Here is a 19,881-nt window from a genome sequence, read left to right on the forward strand (position 1 = left end):
AGCTTCCAGTAGACTCAATTTCAGGACGTATACAACTACCTGCTGATTTCTGTAATTTAGTGACGTCCAAAAATGAATTGATTGAAAAAGTATTTCCGAATATTCTAAAAAATTATAAAAATAATAAATAGCTAAGTGAAAGAGCGATTCTCGCACCCAGAAATATAGACGTCCACGAAATCAACAATATTGTTTTGACCAAGATTCGAGACCAGGCAGTCCTTTACAAGTCAGTCGACACAGTTTTGGAACCAAATGAAGCGGTTAATTATCCATCTGAATTTTTAAATTCCGTGGATCTTTCAGGGTTTCCACCACACGTGCTACAACTAAAAATAGGCGTACCAATAATACTTTTAAGATATATCAACCCACCAAAGCTTTGCAATGGCACGCGACTTGCCGTAAAAAAAAAAACAATGGAAAACCTAATAGAGGCCACAATCTTGACAGGGCCTTTTGAGGGTGAGGCTGTTCTTATTCCTCGCATTCCCATGATTCCAACGGATCTGCATTTTCAATTTAAAAGATTGCAATTCCCAATTCGATTAGCATTTGCAATCACCATTAACAAAGCTCAAGGTCAATCATTAGAAAAATGTGGTATAGATCTTAATACTGATTATTTTTCCCATGGACAATTGTACGTTGCATGTTCGAGGGTCGGTAAACCTGACAATCTATTTATATACAGCGACAATTGGACAACGAAGAATGTTGTATATTCGCAAGTTTTACGCAGTTAATTTGTATTGTATCTATCTATATACAAACGAGTTGTGTGTATGCATGTTTGTTTGTTTGTAAAAAGAGCGTTTGCATATGACGTCATTATTAGCACATACGGCTTTGTATATGCACAGACAATGGGAAAGCCAAGAATGTTGTATATTCGCAATTTTTACATAGTTTGAAACACATATATAAATCTATCTATATTCACAGGTGGGACACAGGGACAAAACTACAATGGCACGTAACGATTTACGCGCGCGGGGGGGCTTGGGGGGCGCGAAGCGCCCCACCAACTAGGTGTTGGGGTGGCGCGAAGCGCCACCCCAACAGCTAGTATATATATATGGGAAAACTAACATAAGAGATAAAAATTCTTATGTAACATGATTCGTAATAACTTGAAACTTAAAATAATGAAAAAAAATCCAGACAATAAAAGTTTATAAGACCCAACTTGCAATTTTTACATTTTCCAGATTTATAACAAAGAGTTAAAAAAGACTCAAATTAGTAATTGTCAAGCTAAATTGCTATCTTATTTTTCTTTCTTGGGTTGAAGAGAAGCAATACAGAATTTTCTAGCATTTATTCCATAGTTCCTTGAACAATTTTGTTGCATCCAATACAATTCTTCCTTTTTTTTTAGTTCTAAATATATAAGGGTGATTTGATTTAGCATAAAATTTTGAAAGTTTTAATTTTCAAACCTTGTGAGAGATACAGGACCCTCTACGGGTTTGTGAAGTACATAATAAGAGAAATCTCTCTTTGCTTACTTTCGAATCTTTTCTATCTAAAAACAGCTTTTATAAACAGAAGTATTCTTCAAACCTGTTACTTCTTGTAAATATTAGCTTTGGGTTGAGCTATATGTTTTATCTTCGCAATAAAATATTCTTCATTTCTCCTATATCTGACAAAACTTGACATTTTTTTTATTCCTTCGGACATATGTTTGCGATAATGTTTTTTTCTGAAGGTACGCAGTTCATAAAGCAAAAGTCCTGTGGGTTGAAGAATTCAAACCAGGTAAATTATCTCAAATTAACTATCTGCTGATTACAAAAACAAGTAAAAAAAAATTGGCTATCCATGTGGCTAACAATTAAACGCAGATCAAAGGGTTTGGATTTTTCAAGTTTTCCTGATATTGCTCCATAGAATTTTTTTTAAAACCTTGAAACTTGTAGGATCAAACTTCGGCAGATACAAATAGTTAAGAAATTGACAATTTATTCATCTTCTTGGTATAATCAAATGATTGCAGAATCTCTTAGGTTCTACTGATTTATAGTAACTTTTGGCAGACAAGATGGCAAAAGGACCATTGTTAATATAATATTCTTCAGCTAATAAATTTTATTTTAAATAATAACATGACAAACGCGTTCTTAAAATTTTGAAATTCAGTACCATAAACTGCTTGAAAATTAGCAACAATCAAAGCTGTGGCCACATTATTTTCGAAAATAACTGTTACATGATGGAAAAAACAATATTTTATCAGATTGAAAACACTTACGGTTGCACGGTCTATCCAATTTCTAACAACTCTCAAACATTTCGAAGTCCTTAAAGACTTATTGAACCAATACTTTTGAAGCCACGCTGGTAAAAAAACTGCTGGTAAAAAATGACCCACTCCAGTTTCACAATGTATTTTGAAATGGAAAAACAAGTGGGGGGGGGGGGCACAACCAGATGAGTAACTGAAAAAAAAACATATATACATATGATATGATGAAGGATTATTAATAACTCTACGGTTTTATTGAACATAAAGAAATCAGTGGTATTACTGCATAGCAGTTCATGGCAACGAACAGAGCGTAAGAACTGACGTGGCTCAATAGTGACAGACAATCTAAAAACGGTATTTTGGCACCAATAGGTAGACCAAAATTGACTTTTTATGCTGTTTCCAAATATATAAAAATCAGCAAGTTTAAGGCTACGCATCAAAAACTAAGAATCTAAAGAAATTGGCATGATTTTTGAAAAATGGGGAAACAACCCCAAAAATAAGGCGATTTTGATAAAATAATACCATTAATTCAACGTATCAGAGAAGGCTACTTCCAGTGATTTCAAGCTCTCCTCTGAATAATATCAAGTTTGTGTATTTTTTCACCATGTGCAATCGTGTCGAACCAATGGTCTTCGAATATCAGAGGAGGACTCTTTCAAACTGAAATTAAAACTTCTAGTGTCTTTTTAAAGTTACAAAAAGATTGGAGGGTAGATGGCTCCCCTCCCAAGCACCTTATCCTCCAAAGTAACCTGGTAAAGATCTTAAGATAGCAATTTTGTTCAACATAGTTGAAAGGCCAAATAAAAAATGCCTTCGACAATAACATGGACTCCGCCCAAACTGTTTGTGAATTGGATTTATTTTATTTAGAAAATAATTTTTGTTGATTTGATGCATTAAATCAGCAAAAAAAAAACTTGAAAAGAATTTCCAGTCAAAGATCTTCTGAATAAAAGTTCAATTTTAAAAAATCGAATGGGAGGATATGTTATCTAAAATAAGGAGGGACAATAAAAATCGTACGATTCAAAAAATTTAAAATAAATTATATTACAGGATGTAATTTACATGTGTCATCAGTCATTAGACAAATAAAAAATCAGTATTTGAACATTAATACAGGAAACAGCAATTAGAAAGATAATGCTCATGAGCTTCTGTTTTATTTTCGTTTCTTATGAGGCATCAAAATTTCAAAGTATTGTCCTTACATTGATTCTAATAACTAACTGCTCTAAGATATGATATCATGCTCTAAGAATAGATCTAATTGGCAGGCTCTCTTGCATTTTTCTTCTCTTTATCATTTGCAGGACAGGTCTATCATGAATAACATAATGGAGTAGAGAAAGTTAGGAAAAACTTCAAATATTCTTATACCTAAACGTGGTATAAATTAAAAGGATTTTTTCTGCTACCCTGAAAAACTAGTTTTCAAAAAAAAAAAAAAAAAAAAAAAAAAAAAGATTTTGAGGTGGTTAAGACTTAAAAAGTCCCAAAATTGAAAAAGCTAAACTGTCATTTTTTGGATGCTTTAAATATATCCTTTAACATAATCCTCCTTGTCATTATCTGAATTGTAGTAAATAGATCATTAAAATTAAATATTAATAGAAACTACACGTCTAAGAAGCCATATCCATTTTTTGAGATATGCCCCAAGACGCAGTAGATCCTTGTTCCAATTGAATAATAAACACAAAAAAATTTTCTGACTGAAAATAAGAACCAACATCAAAGCTCAAAACGAACAAAATTATTCCGTATATGAAGAGCCCCCCCCCCCCGATCCTCATCACCTTGCGATCTTCACGATAAACTTTTTAATATTTTTGGGAAAAGCTTTTTGTTCTAGCTAAACTGCCATTGTGTTTTATAAGTCGTAAAAAAAAAAAAGTTAAAATTTAGCGCAAAGAGCAAGGTATTAAAGAGGAGGAGGAAAATCTCATTTCGGAGTACATGAGAGGTTTAATCTGGGACTGCAGCTAATTTTGAAGGACAAATGTTAGAGGTTAAAGAATAGGTTGTTTATTTGGGCATCAAGTCTGCACGCTAATAGGGATGTCTAAGCATTAAGAAGATTGTAATTGAAAGGGTAATAAGCAAATAAATATCCTTTTGAGAAGTAATTTAGGTCAGTTAGTTGATGTGAAAATTCAGAGACGTCTCCTTCAGATAAAAGAAGATGCAAGTCTTCACTATAGGTCAGAAGCTTGAGGTTATGCCAAAACGAAAAAGTACAATTTAGTTCAGCAAACAGATTTTAAGAAAATTTGGAGCCTAAAGAATTCGTTTGGCTCAGGAGGACCACTTGTATTGGTTTTTATATAGCAGTTTCATTTTTAAGAGTGTTAGATTGGTTAGAACATCGAAACTTTAAGAGAATACAATCAGGTTAACAACAGTTCGGTGTTCTTAAGTCCAATTGTCTTGAGGTTTGAAGAATACTAGATAGATGTCGGGGAGTCGATGTTGGCTTATTAAGTGGACCCATTAGAAGAAAATAGGTGCTTCCAAACGGTTTAGAGCCCGACCGATATAATGGCCGGCCAATATATCAGGCCAATATTGAAGTCAGTGTCATACTCGAATATCCACCAAAAAAAGAAAAACAGGCTGATTTTTTTTTCATGCGCAACTTATCAAGAAAATGGTACGAGATTTTTTATGGTAATTTTTCATTGTCCAGTCCTTAGAAATGAAGCCACCAGCTAAGTCTGACCATGGTGGAGAGATCAGCAGAGGTGATTCAAATGAAGTCAAAGCGTATTTGTTGTCAGTACACACCTACTTGTCAAATCACAATTGGTGCATCAATATTCAAAATAAATGCTGAGCTCACAAACCTACAATTTCTATCAAAAAAATTAAATAGAATACAATAGATCATACGTTTTGGTTTAATGAATGTTCACTTGCGTGGGTAAGAGATCCATGAATCATTCGGTTAAAACCGTACTATCCAGTTAGGGGCATAGTTAAGGGAGTGGATTTCACTAGGTAAGGAGAGAGGAAGTTCGGTATGCGGTGCCAATACATTCGAAACTATTTACATTGGAAATCTAGCTTGTGAGTCGAAATTTGTCAGCATTTGTTGGACAATTTTTTGGACACATTCTTTAAATTCCTTCTCCATACTTAAAATACTAGTTGCATCCCTGTATCCAAAAAAAGGAGAGGAGGAACAGCAGGTTGGATTGACAGCATGTTTGATAACAGACTTGCAATTTCGACAAGGGGTGAAGAAGAGTCAGCAGATAATATTAATAAGGAACTAGAAAGGTACCTGAGTGAGGATGTCATTGAAAGGAAAAAAAGCTTCCTTTAGAGTGATGGTGAAGTAACAGCATTCGTTTCAAAGACAACACAACCTACTTGGAAGCATCTCTGCTGTCTACCCTCTTTTGACCGAAGGAAAAGAGATTTTAGAATAGTTGGGAAAATTTATGATAGCAAACGAAGGGGTTTGAAAGGCAAAAATGTTGAAAAATTGTGCTTTGAACTTGCATTTTTTGTTTTGTTTTTGTGGGTGTGCGTCGCAATGGCTCAATGGAATTTGAAAAGTATTATTTTATCAAATGTATTGGACTCAGACAGTTTCATTGAATTGTTTGGCATCATTCTATTAGGCAAAATTCAGAAAGTCGAAGTCCTATTTCCTGTTAGCGGAATAAAGCCATATTTCATACTAGGGGCCTTTATTTTCAGAAATCCTCTACAACAGGTGGAACAAACCACGCGCCCCAAGCGTTGTGGAACAGCAAAAAAAAAACATGGCAGATATGTGCCAGCAAAAAAGGCTCGAAAAGGCCAATTTTTCCTATTTTTGATATCTATTAGCCTCATTACCTTGAGTAGACTTACATCCATAACTAAAAGTTAATGGCTTTTATACTTTCACTGCATATTAAAATTGTGTTTAAAATATAAATTGGACTCCAACCATACAGTTGTCGGAGGTAACACCAAACAGTACCTACATAATTTTTTCGACTAATTCAGCTTGCACAAACAGGAACCAATTTTATATTCAATATTATCGGCTATGGTACAAACACTAACGATTGATCTTTCAGTTCATATCAAGAAAAAGGTGGATAAGCCTCCTTAGAATAGTTTTAAGCCTTGTACCCCAGATAATACTAACCAGAAGATAGTTGACCAAGCAGTTACTGACCAAGCAGCAAACTGATCACGCAGTTACTATTCACAGTAATTGAGCCATACGTAAATATACTTCCCGTAAGGTTCATCCAGCCCATCATATTTTCGTCTTCTATAACAAGAACTATAATTCGCTTTAATGCTTTTTAACTTTTTCAATGTAAGCTACCAATATCATTTCCTAAAATCCAATAATTATACCATGCATACCAGATATTAAAAAAAATAAACAGAAGGAAAAAGGGAAGGTTACTTACCCTTGGGATGAAGGAATCGACACCAATGGCAAGTATGCATGGAATGATTGTGTAACTGTTTACGATTCTTTTTGCAAAAAAAAAGGCCTTCCAGACAACAATCAACTGGTTAGCCGTCCCCATGGCTAATATTAACTGATGAGGTGTCCCATTATAGTTAAATAATCCACAGTATATAAAATGACACTGTTGGTGGGGGCGGCTGAATTGGAGAGATGCCATACAATGTAAACAGGATACGAATGATAATCCACATAGTTCTAAAATTGCAAACCTCGTCATTAGGAAGTAGGGCGGTCCTGAAATATAAAATGGTCAGAATTAATTTGCAAAAAATCTAAATCACCTATGTTTTCAAAAATCTAAATCACCTATGTTTTTGAGCTATGTGGCTTATCCCTGGTGATGTATATATATATATATATATATATATATATATATATATATATATATATATATATATATATATATATATATATATATATATATATATATATATCACCAGGGATAAGCCACATAGCTCAAAAATCCTTAATCTTGTCAGAAGCAAGGAAGCCAGTAGGACCCTCCTGAAATATAAAACGGTCAGAATTAATTTGCAAAAAATCTAAATCACTTTTGTTTTCAAAATTATTGGAAGGAGATGCAGGTAGCGGGTGTTTAGTATTAACGAATAATAATAATAAAATAACACCAGCAATACAGATGGATTTTCAGAAACGGCTCTATGGTACCCTGTCAAATAAGGATATTTAAAGAATTGTGACTTTACTTCAAAAAATATATAAATATAAACAGTCAAAACTATCAATACTATTTGTCAACTCCTATGCTCATAGACAAAATATTTCAAGTCTAGTACGCTAGTCAATTAGTATTAAATACTGACTTTGAAGTACTTCTGAAGCGGGAAGTAGACTGTACAAACAATTAGTTGTCCAACTATTCATGTCTTTTTATGGATGGAAAATAAAATAAAACCGTGCTGAAAACTCAACACGGTCAACAGAGCACAAACTGATGAATTATTCAAGACATCAGTGAGTTTAACATTATCATGGCTGCAGCACATATATCGTTAATTGAACTTTCGTTTTTAATTCATATCTATCCTTGTTGTTGCAATTCTTCTAGACGCAAATGTCTTTTTCTTCATTTTCGTTAGTGACTCGTTCTTATTCCCGCTGTCATTTATCTTCTAACCACATATTTCTTTTTTGTTCAATTTTGACAATTTCAGACATCTTTTCTATGCCCTTTGCTTTAACCCTTGATTCAGCACAATGGATTGATCCTCTGCTTGGCAATTATGGGTCCAGAGCTGAATCTCCGCCATAGCAAGGTTGTACAACCAGCTTGCTAATTGTCCCTGTAAAAAAAGACCCAGCAACTGAAACATTGATTTGACGCCCTATTCACCAGAAACGGTCTAAAGAATTAATATCCTTTTTTATCCTTTGGCGCTCAAATATGTCAAGTCTCATTTGATGGTCCAGGCTGCTAATTTTCACCCATCGCGAATTTACGGTGCTTGTCTTGTGCTTTCAGTCTAACCACGTTTGTTAGTTCAAATGCTTCGAAAATTTTTTTCTTATTCCAACCAATCATCATTTATAAAAGTTGTAACTTTTTTCCTTCCTCTAAGGTATACGTTGAGAGACTGATAAGCCAAAATGGGAGGTGAAGCCGCCTTGTCTAAAAAATGAAATACTTCATCTTCCAATGCAAAATGTTAATAGTCTGTTAAAATATGACGCAGAAGTGGCTAGGTCAACTTAAATAGAAAATATATAGTGTAAAGTTAATTTTTCGTTAATTTGTTTCAGGAAATAGCCCAATTCAACACTTACAGCAAACATGAGGCACCAACAAGAAGGAACCAAGACAAGCCACACAATGTGCCAAAGTAGGATAAAAACAAATACCAAAAACAAAAAGATTTTACAAATAACGTCAAGTCAGTCTAATCTAGTCAAACTTGCCAGATAAAGATATTCCACAATTATTTTTTTTTTTTTTTTACATGGTTCAATTTTAATATTATTGTGTTGTATTAAGAATAAACTAATGTGCTATAGGTAGAATTTAAATACTATTGAAATTTAATACAATTGCTCTTCATAGATAAGAGCAAAACTTGTTGAGGAATATTCTTAACAATTTAAAGTTACTATAATAAATACTGGACACGAACCGAAGGAGGTAGCCAAACTCAAAGGAATTATTAGAGGTGATGATCTCACTTCATTGTACTCGTTCCAGTTGACAGCCAAATTTCACTTCACCCCATCAATGGTTTGTCTTCAGGTGGGATGTTCACTTCAATGTGACACTAGGATGGAGAAAATATTTTCTTCTGCAAACAAAACTAGGCTTTTGTTGTTCCAGGAAGAAAAACCAAAGCTTTTTCCTTGAGTATTGAAAAAAACTGATAATCTTTATCCTATTTTAGATAAGGGTAAAGATAGGATAAAGATTTGGATAAAAACCAAAGCTTTTTCCTTGAGTATTGAAAAAAACTGATAATCTTTATCCTATTTTAGATAAGGGTGGCCTCATTCTGATGAGTCATATGGAGCCCATTTCAAGGATTTATATATATATATATATATATATATATATATATATATATATATATATATATATATATATATATATATATATATATATATATATATATATATAAATAAGTTGTCTGTCTGTGGATCTGTCAGGTGACGTCATGTTTCTGTGTCGACTGACGTCATGTTTTCGACTGACGAAATTACAGACCGGGACATCGGGACACAAATGACGACCGGGACATAGGGAATATAAATGACGACCGGGACACTCAAAGAGAAAGCGACCGGGACACAAGGAATGTTCGATTAGCAATCACCATCAACAAAGCACCGGGACACAAATGACGACCGGGACACAGGGAATATAAATGACAACGACTGACGTCATGTTTGTCAACTGATGAAATTACATACCGGGACACCGGGACACAAATGACGACCGGGACACAGGGAATATAAATGACGACCGGGAACCTCAAAGAGAAATTACAGACTGGGACACCCGGACACAAATCACGACCAGGACACAGGGAATATAAATGACGACCGGGACACAGGGACACAACTACAACGGGGACGCCGGGGGCACAGGCGGGATATATAAATGACGACCGGGACACAGGGATTGTTCGAATAGAAATTACAGACCGGGACACCGGGACACAAATGACGACCGGGACACAGGGAATATAAATGACGACCGGGAATCTCAAAGAGAAATTACAGACTGGGACACCCGGACACAAATCACGACCAGGACACAGGGAATATAAATGACGACCGGGACATAGGGACACAACTACAACGGGGACGCCGGGGGCACAGGCGGGATATATAAATGACGACCGGGACACAGGGATTGTTCGAATAGAAATTACAGACCGGGACACCGGGACACAAATTACGACCGGGACACAGGGTATATAAATGACGACCGGGACACTCAAAGAGATATTACAAACTGGGACACCGGGACACAAATGACGACCGGGATACAGGGAATATAAATGACGACCACGACACAGGGACACATCATTAGAATAATGAGGTATAGATCTGAATACGGATTGTTTTTCCCATGGACAATTATACGTTGCATGTTCAAGAGTCAGTAAACCTGACAATCTATTTATATGCACAGAAAATGGGACAGCGAAGAATGTTGTATGTTCGCACGTTTTACGTAGTTAAAAACATATATATATATATATATATATATATATATATATATATATATATATATATATATATATATATATATATATATATATATATCTATCTATTCAAAGGTGGGACACAAGGACACAACTACAATGGCGCGTAACTAATATGGCGCGTAACGACTTACCCGCGCGGGGGGGCTTGGGGGGCGCGAAGCGTCCCCCCCCCAAGCCCCCCCGCGCGCGTAAGTCGTTACACGCCATATTAGTTACGCGCCATTGTAGTTGTGTCCCTATGTCCCACCTGTGAATATAGATATATATATATATATATATATATATATATATATATATATATATATATATATATATATATATATATATATATATATATATGTTTTTAACTACGTAAAACTTGCGAATATACAACATTCTTTGCTGTCCCATTGTCTGTGCATATAAATAGATTGTCAGGTTTACCGACTCTTGAACATGCAACATATAATGGTCCATGGGAAAACAATCCGTATTCAGATCTATAGCTCATGATTCTAATGATTGCCCTTGAGCTTTGTTGATGGTGATTGCTAATCGACCATTCCCTGAGTCGCCATCGTCATTTATATATCCCCCTGTGCACCCCGGCGTCCCCTTTGTAGTTATGTCCCTGTGTCCCGGTCGTCATTTATATTCCCTGTGTCCCGGTCGTCATTTGTGTCCCGGTGTTCCAGTCTGTGATTTCTCTTTGAGTGTCCCGGGCGTCATTTATAATCCTTGTGTCCCGGTCGTCATTTATATCCCCCTGTGCCCCCCGGCGTCCCCATTGTAGTTGTGTCCCTGTGTCCCGGTCGTTATTTATATTCCCTGTGTCCCGGTCGTCATTTGTATCCCGGTGTCCCGGTCTGTATATACATTCGTTTTTTAGTTTTGTTTTTCTCCTTTATTTTTTTCCTTTTTTCTTTTTTTTCTTTTTTAGTTTATTTAGATTTTTAGATTTTTTTATTAGTTTTTAGTTTTTTTGAGTTTTTACCATTTTTTTAGTTTTTTTTTTTACTTATGTCCTGGTCGTCATTTATACTCCCTGTGTCCCGGTCGTCATTTGTGTCTCGGTGCTTTGTTGATTGCTAATTTATATTATATTTATATTTATATTCTTTATATTTATTAATATTTTTTTAGTTTTCTTTTTCTCTTATTTTTCAGTTTTTTCCTTTTTTTAGTTTTTTCTTTTTTAGTTTTTAGTTTTTTTTTAGTTTTTTACCTTTTTTTAGTTTTTTAGCTTTTTTAGTTTTTTTATTAGTTTTTTTTTAGTTTTTGCCTTTTTTTAGTTTTTTCAGTTTTTTTAGTTTTTAGTTTTTTACCTTTTTTTTAGTTTTTTTTTTAGTTTTTTAGCTTTTTTAGTTTTTTTTCTTTTTAGTTTTTTTTGTAGTTTTTACCTTTTTTAGTTTTTTTTCTTCTTTTGTATTAGTGTGAAATAATTCAGACGTCATATGCGGACAAACACGACGTCACTCGACAGACAGACAGACAGACATAACCCACAAACAACTTATTTTTATATATATTTATTCATATTTTTTTAGTTTTCTTTTTCTCTTTTATTTTTCAGTTTTTTCCTTTTTTTAGTTTTTTTCTTTTTTAGTTTGTAGTTTTTTTTAGTTTTTTACCTTTTTTTAGTTTTTTTTAGTTTTTTAGCTTTTTTAGTTTTTTTATTAGTTTTTATTTTTTTTGTAGTTTTTGCCTTTTTTTATTTTTTTCAGTTTTTTTTTAGTTATTAGATTTTTACCTTTTTTTAGTTTTTTTTAGTTTTTTAGCTTTTTTAGTTTTTTTTTTCTTTTTAGTTTTTTTTGTATTTTTTACCTTTTTTAGTTTTTTTTCTTCTTTTGTATTAGTGTGAAATAATTCAGACGTCATATGCGAACAAACATGACGTCACCTGATCCACACACAGACAACTTATTTTTATATATATAGATATATATATATATATATATATATATATATATATACATATATATATATATATATATATATATATATATATATATATATATATATATATATATATATATGGACAAATTGCTTTAATACTACAGTTAACTTGAGATGTTACAGCATGGATATGATTTTTGAGTTATTGGAATTTGTTTTATACAATACTTATATAAAATTTGGGGGTGATTTGTACAAGCAAATTGTGGGAATTCCCATGGGGGGGAATGCCAGGCCATTTATAGCTGACTTGTTTTTAAGTCACCTAGAATATAAATATATGATGGATAAGAATAATCCAATTAATTTAAAACATGCTTTGTCAAATAATAAAAGATATTTAGATAATATTTTGGTCTTAAATTGTAAGGATTTCATTGATATTTCTAAAAATATATATCCATCAGAGCTTATTCTTGAGCCTAGTCATGGCGCTGGTCATGAAGATCATTTCTTAGATTTAAATATTAATATTTGTGATAATAATAAATTAAGTTTTAAAATGTATAATAAAACGGATGATTTTGAAGTGATTAGTTTCCCATTCCCTGAAAGTAATATACACTCAAATATCACATATTCAGCGTTTTTCTCACAGTTACTTCGTTATGCAAGGATTTGTAGTAATTATATTGATTTTAAAAATAGATGTAAAATCTTAAGCCAAAAATTGATATCAAGAGGTTTTTCTGCAAATAAATTAACTTGGCAATTTAAAAAATTTAGTTTTCATTATAACGAACTTTTAAATAAATATCAAAATAATTATCTAGAAATACTTAAAGAAATTTTCAACTAAATCCGGAGGTCTGAGAAATGTTGTCGCAGCGCCATATGTTTTGAATTGTTTCTAATTGAGCGGATTTTCTTAAAAATTAGCCACATGGTAAAGATGAATTCTATAATTGTTTAGTTCACTCAGTTTTTTGCAATGTGTTAATATTTGTGATTTGGTAAAATTTATAATATTTAGTTTACTTATTGTTGCTAAAGGGAGGGATATATTAACAGGATAAACTTGTTTTGGTTTTATTTGGTTGTTTTACATTGCTGGTGTTTGTTTCTTTCATAGGCATGTATTTTGGGGGTGATACCTGACGCGGGGATGCCATGGATATTCTGTGGTAGCCACAACACTGTGCTGGGTAGAGAATTTAGAGTGGCGAAACCCTATATAGGCCAGTGTATTCTCCTGATGAGCCCTTATGTTGGGTGTTGCCTCTGAATTATTTGTCTATATTATTTTTCTATTGTTTGGTAAATGACAACTTATACTTATTGACGACATGACTGCCTGTCCATGGATTATTCTTTATGGTTGATTGTGTGTGGCTATGCTGTTTGACCTATGTGATTGTATGGATGAGTAGGGTTAAGGCCTCATTCAAGTGCTGGTCTATATTAATCACTAATTTAGGAAAACAGTCTTCCTTTTCTCCTTCTGTCTCTCTCTCTTTTTTTTTTGTGTGTGTTTGTGCTGTTGCATTGGTGATTTCTCTTTTCATGATATATATGTCAGAGCTTAAAATATTGCCTTGGAAGCTGTTTTAAAGTTTTCATTCCTACTGTTTGTGTAGCATATTCTAAGGCTTGTGAAAGTGCATTAACACCAGTCTACACCTGTTGTAATTTTGGGAAGCAATAAATCTTTCCACAATTTTTAATTGAGTCTGATTGTCTTATGCTCTAGGCTGCCCCTTCTCCTAGAAAACTTTTTGCAAGGAAAATTTTTTGAACAGGGTGTTAGGGTGCTCTATCTTTGAACAGGGTATTATTGCTCTATCTTGTCTATTATAAGTGCTTTTAAGTTTGTGTGGCCAAACCATTTAGAGCAAAGTTGGCAGTCTAGACGTAACTTTTAGAGCTTCAATAATATTTTCAAAAAACGACAGAAAGTTGAAAGCTAGCATGTCATTTCCCAGATTTCTTAGAAAAACAGTTAATTTTTTTCAATTTTAGCCTGATATAGAGATATTAAGTTTTAATGAAGGCCAGATTTGAATATATTGTTGCTGTGCTAGCTGCAATATCTGATAGTTCTGACAATGAGTCAACACATTAAGCAAAAATGACTACTGGAAAAAATCAACTCGGCCTCTTTTGTCTCAACTTTGCATATAATAGAAAAAATTGTTAGTCATTGTAAATTATTTGTCAGAACAACTTTGAACAGAAAGTTGGCTAATTTATAAGGCACCTACACTGATGTGCAGGATATGCAAGATACTCCAAAAGCTGAGAAATGATTACAAATAAAACTTCAGCAAAAACATAACCAAATTCTTGGCTTTACATGATATCCAACAATCAAAGTCTCCAAGATCGAATTCACTGCTCAGAACAAGAGAAGTCAAGCCATTTCTACTCATCCCAAAGATTTTTTCAAATTCCATAACTAGTCCAGGCACCAGGTCTGGAAGATGTGACACCCCCCCCCCACCCAAAAGGCACACTAGGTTGAAAAGTGGATTTCCCATCAAATATGCTGAAATTATGAATATGCTGGGAACAGTAATCAGAAAATGGGTGCTTAAGGTAGAATTGCTGCCTAATACAATCAAACGCTTTCCCTTCAGTAACAAGTGTTATTATCAGGTTCAGTAGTTCAAAAAATGAAATCTAGCTGAAATTGAACATGCTCACAATGAAATGATTCCCCCTCCCAAAAAAAAAACTTCAAATTGGACACGCTTACTGGTTAAGGACAGATACATATCCAATATATTGCTTAAATGTATAGAATCAAAAACTATTCTAGTATGGTAATTACAATTCACAAATAATGCTTGAATAAATGACCATAATTCTGCAGCTTGCAGCATTACCATCCTGAAAAACAAACATTCAATTAAAAATCAAGAAAGTTCTTAACAAGCATCTCAAAAAAGCTTGTTAAAAGATAGAAGGATTCAGAAGAAGTTTCGTAAAGGGGGTCAAAGAATTTTGGTAAAAGTAGGCTACTATCCAACTGAAAACTTTATGTGAAGCTACATGATACTTGGATTAGTCACATTAAGGATGACTGGCTGAACAAGTGCCGATTATCTTAACAATTAGTTGATTAATGTATATTAAATTTCAGATAAGTCACAATTTCCATTTAAACATAAGAAAAAAAGATAGGAAATGGTGAAGCAGAGAGACTAACTTATCATTTTTGTTTGTCACCCCTGTGCTTTGTCTTTTTGTAGTTATTAAATAGCACTGTACATCTAAAACTTCTAGAAATTATATCAGATAAAAACACAAAGTACACCATTCAAACCACATTGTCCATTAACCCTATAAAACAATTTACAGTCTCTTGGCTTGAAATACAGAAGATGAGATGAGTTGTAGTAAGACATTTGAAGATGGTCTTTATTAGTTACACCACAACAGAAGACTTAAATTTGGAAATAGTCAGAACAGTTGATAAGAGTAGGTTGTCAATCTCTGAACTATTAGCATTACATTTTGATGACCCAAATGTCAACAGAAACTTTTTGGAGTGATTGACAGTGAAAAATGTAAATTGACAAATGGCATAATTGGTATCTAGAAGATCTATTTGGTACACAATGCTTCTGAGAAAGGTTAGCACAAGAAAATTGGCAAGAACTTCACAAATTAATTATCAAAGTGGGTAAAATTCTAGTTAATTGACTTCTTGCTATCTTGGAAAGGGATTAGGTTAGGAAAATGAAACTTTCAGGGATGGGTCTACAGGCTAAAATATGTTCTGGGAAGGTATTTTAAAGAACCCACCTCCACTCCTTCTCCCTCTAGAGGGCCCTGAAATTTGCCTACATGACAGGTTTATACCTATTGAAATTTTTACAAAACAACATTTTACCTTAATTTTCAGTTACTAGTTGCTTTTTCTCCACCTTTAGCTCTGAAAATGCAATTCCTGTTAGGCTATTTGAGTAGAATTTTGAGCTATATTGATGTTTTTTTTTCAAAATTTAGGAAATGTATTTGCATATCTTTAAAACCTTATAAAATGGAATTGAGCAAAGTTATGAAGCTGAAAACAATTTCGTTGTACTTCAATTAAGCAGAAGATCTATTTTGCAAGGTTTCACTTTTATAACACACATATTTTTAAAGGTCATCAAAGGTCAGGGCCCTTTAGAGGGAGAAAGAGTGGAGGTAGTTGCTTCAAAATAGCTTCCCAGGACATACTTTAGTCTGTAGATTCATCCCTGAAAGTTTCATTTTCCTAACCCATTCTAAACCCTTTCTGAGATAGCAAGAAGTCAATTAACTAGAATTTTACCATCAAAGTGTACTTCTTTAGGGTTTGGTCAGCAGGACTTGAATGTTATGAGAAGATTCAGATTGAGATCAGCATTTTCAAAAAAGCTTTTTTTGCTGCTACAAGAATGGTGGTAGAGTGAAGAACTCTTTTTGAGTACTGTGCAAGCTATATACCAAAGAAAAACCTTGTAGGCTTCTAGACTGGTACAAGTGGAATCACATATGAAATAGAAATGTAAAAGTAAAAATTACACAGCTTGGCCAAGGAGCAGAGGCACTTCTATGCCTTTGTCAGGACCCCATTTTTTGGGTTAAAAAAATTAAATCAATCTACTACCAATTCAAGAGATTTTGGAATTTGGAATCTTGTCAATTGGGACCATACAATAATATCAAAAAATGACTGTATCCTAGAAAGTGATTATCAGCTGATGGAGACAGGACAGTGAAGCTTTAAAAATACAACTAAACCAGATACTGAGATTCTCACTAGAGAACAGTACAACAATTTATAAACAATCATCTATAAACAATAACAAATCCATGTGGCTGCATAAATTTGAGCCCTGGATAAATATAGGCTACATTTAACTGTGAGATAAAACTGTTTTTCTTTATGTTTTACATTATCCCTAACCTTGTGTTACCCTAAGTGATAATTTAAGGGACCTACCACAGTGCTGTGATTGATATATTTAGACTTTTGGGTCATTCATATATGAACACACCCAGTCCCTGGGTGTGTTCCAGGGACTAACTGTAGTAACCGAATGGTTACTATTTCCGTTCCTAGTGGGAAAATGGTTACTGCCCAACCCGCTGGGAACGAGAATAGTTACTGCCGGCAGTAACCGCAGTAAGTGGGTGTGTTCCAGGGACTTACTGTAGTAACCGAATGGTTACTACTTCCGTTCCTAGCGGGAAAATGGTTACTGCCCAACCCACTGGGAACGAGAATAGTTACTGCCGGCAGTAACCGCAGTAAGTGATTTTCTTACCGTGCTCAAAAGAATGGTTAGCGCAGTAAGTACATAATTCACCTTCTTCAACAAAAATCTCATTCAACAAAAAATAAATATGGACAAGAATGAAGTAATGGAATATGAAGTTATTTGCTTGGAAGAAGGTGGGACAGTGATTTTGCAAAAGAAAGAGGGATCTGAGCCAGGTTAGTAAATCACCATATTTTGGGATCAACATTAAAGGACACCCTGAGTAGTAAGCTATCTATTAGCAAGTAGGTTAAATCAATGAAAAACTTATTATTTAATTTAAAGATTTCCATGTTTTCTGGCATATTCAGGCATAATTATTACCTTAAACTGCCATTTGGAATCATTCTAAGAATTGACTTCTTCCAGGTAACATTGAGGCTCCATTAAATTCCCACATGGTAGCATTTTAAGCATTAACTCCTTTTAGGCTCTGTAAACAGGCCTAGGTGAAGTATTACAGATAAGTTGACGATTTATGGGCTGCCAAATCATTATTCTGAGACTGTCTTTAATCCTATTGAAGAAGTAGGCTAGGGTAGACTATTCAGAGTCTATTCCAAAGGATGGTAATTTTATCCAGTAAAATTCTAGTTGATTGACTTCTTGCTATCACTGAAATGCGTTAGGTTAGGAAAATGAAACTTTCATGGATGGGTCTACAGGCTAAAGTATGTCCTGGGAAGGTATTTCAAAGTACACATCTCTACTCATTCTTGCTCTAGAGGGCCTTGATCTTTGATGACCTTCAAAAATATTTATAGCTGAAGTTACATGTTTCCCATTGATTCTGCAAATCTATCCCTCAACCTCTAACTCCCTGTTAATTGAAGCAACTGTAAACAAAGCAAGAATGGGGGAAAAGGTAACAGGTGACAGAGTACATTGGAACTACGTAATTTTGGCTATATATTTGCACATTAGGCAGGTTGGAGGTAAATTATAGTATAGAGATGCATGCTTTTCCCTTTGGTATGTAGGCTAAGTAGAAGGTCACTTGTACCTGATGCTGTCCGTGTTGTTTTTAGTTGGATGGGAAACATCCAAAGAAAGTTTCCTTTGAAAAGGAAAGGTGAGAATGCCCAAAAGTGAGATTGAATTTGTCAAAGCTTGGAGGTTTGCCCCTTCAGTCTGTTTAAAGGAAAATGGATTCATAATTGAAGCTTTGTTCATTTCAATCTTAAGGGTGACCTATATTTGTGACAATTCATTAAATGGTTGTAAAGGGGTACTTTTGTTTATTCATTTGTCTTCTTTGTTTTCTAACAGTTTTTTTTAATCTTTAAATTGATATCCATTTCTTACAAATTTTTATTGATACCAGAGGTTCATTTGCAAGTTTTCACCTACTTTGTAATTCCTGGTCTCACAATTACATTTAAATTTACTGAAGCTAGGAAACATAGAGCTACTATCTATTTAAAGAACATCAATGGATATAAGTAGGTTTTATTGTATTTAAGCCCTAGGGCCATGGCAATTAAAGACAAATTAAAGAAGATTAACTTTAAAATACTGGACATTAAATAAGCATGATAGTCACAAAGAAAAACAAATAACAAAATTATACTTCTGTGCTCAGTTGCCAACCTGAGCAACAGTCATAAATTTTTTTAATCTTGCAGAACATTCACCCCAATTACATTCATAAGCTATCTCTCATGACCCACACTCTTGTCCATACATCCACATTTCAGGGAAATAGAAGGACCATCATACTGGTATTCTTCATTTTTACTTATATTTAATGGGTTTGAAAAAAAGTTTCTATGGCTAAGTCAGTAGGCCAGTAAAGGACCTTGTGGTCCTTTAGCCAGGTAGTGCAATAGGAAGCTAGGGACCAGCCAGCCTATGCTCTTGCATGCCCTTCCTTCTTACTGTCCCTAGATTTCCATCTGTACTCATTTAAAGTTAGGCCAATTTTAGCTGAGGTTAGTCATATCACCAACCCCTATCCAAAACAAAATAAACTGACAATGCCAGGAATTAAACCTGTACCCCTTGGACAAAGCATTCCAGCCCAGAGTGCCTATCACTTAGCAAGGAACACAAATTTGACCAGAGAACAATAATTATTTTTAAAAAAGTAGAATATTGAAAAAAAACTTGCTATAGTTGTCCCACTACTATCCTGTAAATGCTATAGGCCCACTTTATTTAGACAAATCAATTTAAGACAGGTATCAACAAAACTCCATCAGGGATTGTATATGCTTAAGATACAATCAAGCTATTTGAATGCTT

General features: G+C 34.0%; 1 protein-coding gene and 1 long non-coding RNA gene across 7 annotated transcripts in view; both read right to left on the reverse strand.

The window, feature by feature from the left end:
* The window catches only part of LOC136033997 (uncharacterized), a 501,602-nt gene that overhangs the window by 356,944 nt on the left and 124,777 nt on the right, over nt 1-19,881 (reverse strand). The window lies entirely within an intron of this gene.
* The window catches only part of LOC136033994 (uncharacterized), a 70,386-nt gene that overhangs the window by 9,731 nt on the left and 40,774 nt on the right, over nt 1-19,881 (reverse strand). The window contains exons 1-2 of one of the 4 annotated variants that reach the window (XR_010619079.1): nt 6,688-7,095; nt 2,258-2,444 (exon numbers count right to left, since the gene is read on the reverse strand). The exons of 1 other annotated variant lie outside the window; for it this stretch is intronic. Coding sequence is in view for 2 of the 3 variants with exons in the window: in XM_065715030.1 (XP_065571102.1) it covers nt 6,688-6,969 (282 nt within the window). In the remaining variant the exon portion in view is untranslated. Of the gene's footprint in view, nt 1-2,257; nt 2,445-6,687; nt 7,096-8,881; nt 10,298-17,318; nt 17,843-19,881 lie in introns of those variants that run through there. 2 more of the 4 variants (XM_065715030.1, XM_065715031.1) reach the window with 2 other exon arrangements.

The sequence above is a fragment of the Artemia franciscana genome, chromosome 12 (assembly GCF_032884065.1).
Source record: "Artemia franciscana chromosome 12, ASM3288406v1, whole genome shotgun sequence".
Taxonomy (NCBI): domain Eukaryota; kingdom Metazoa; phylum Arthropoda; class Branchiopoda; order Anostraca; family Artemiidae; genus Artemia; species Artemia franciscana.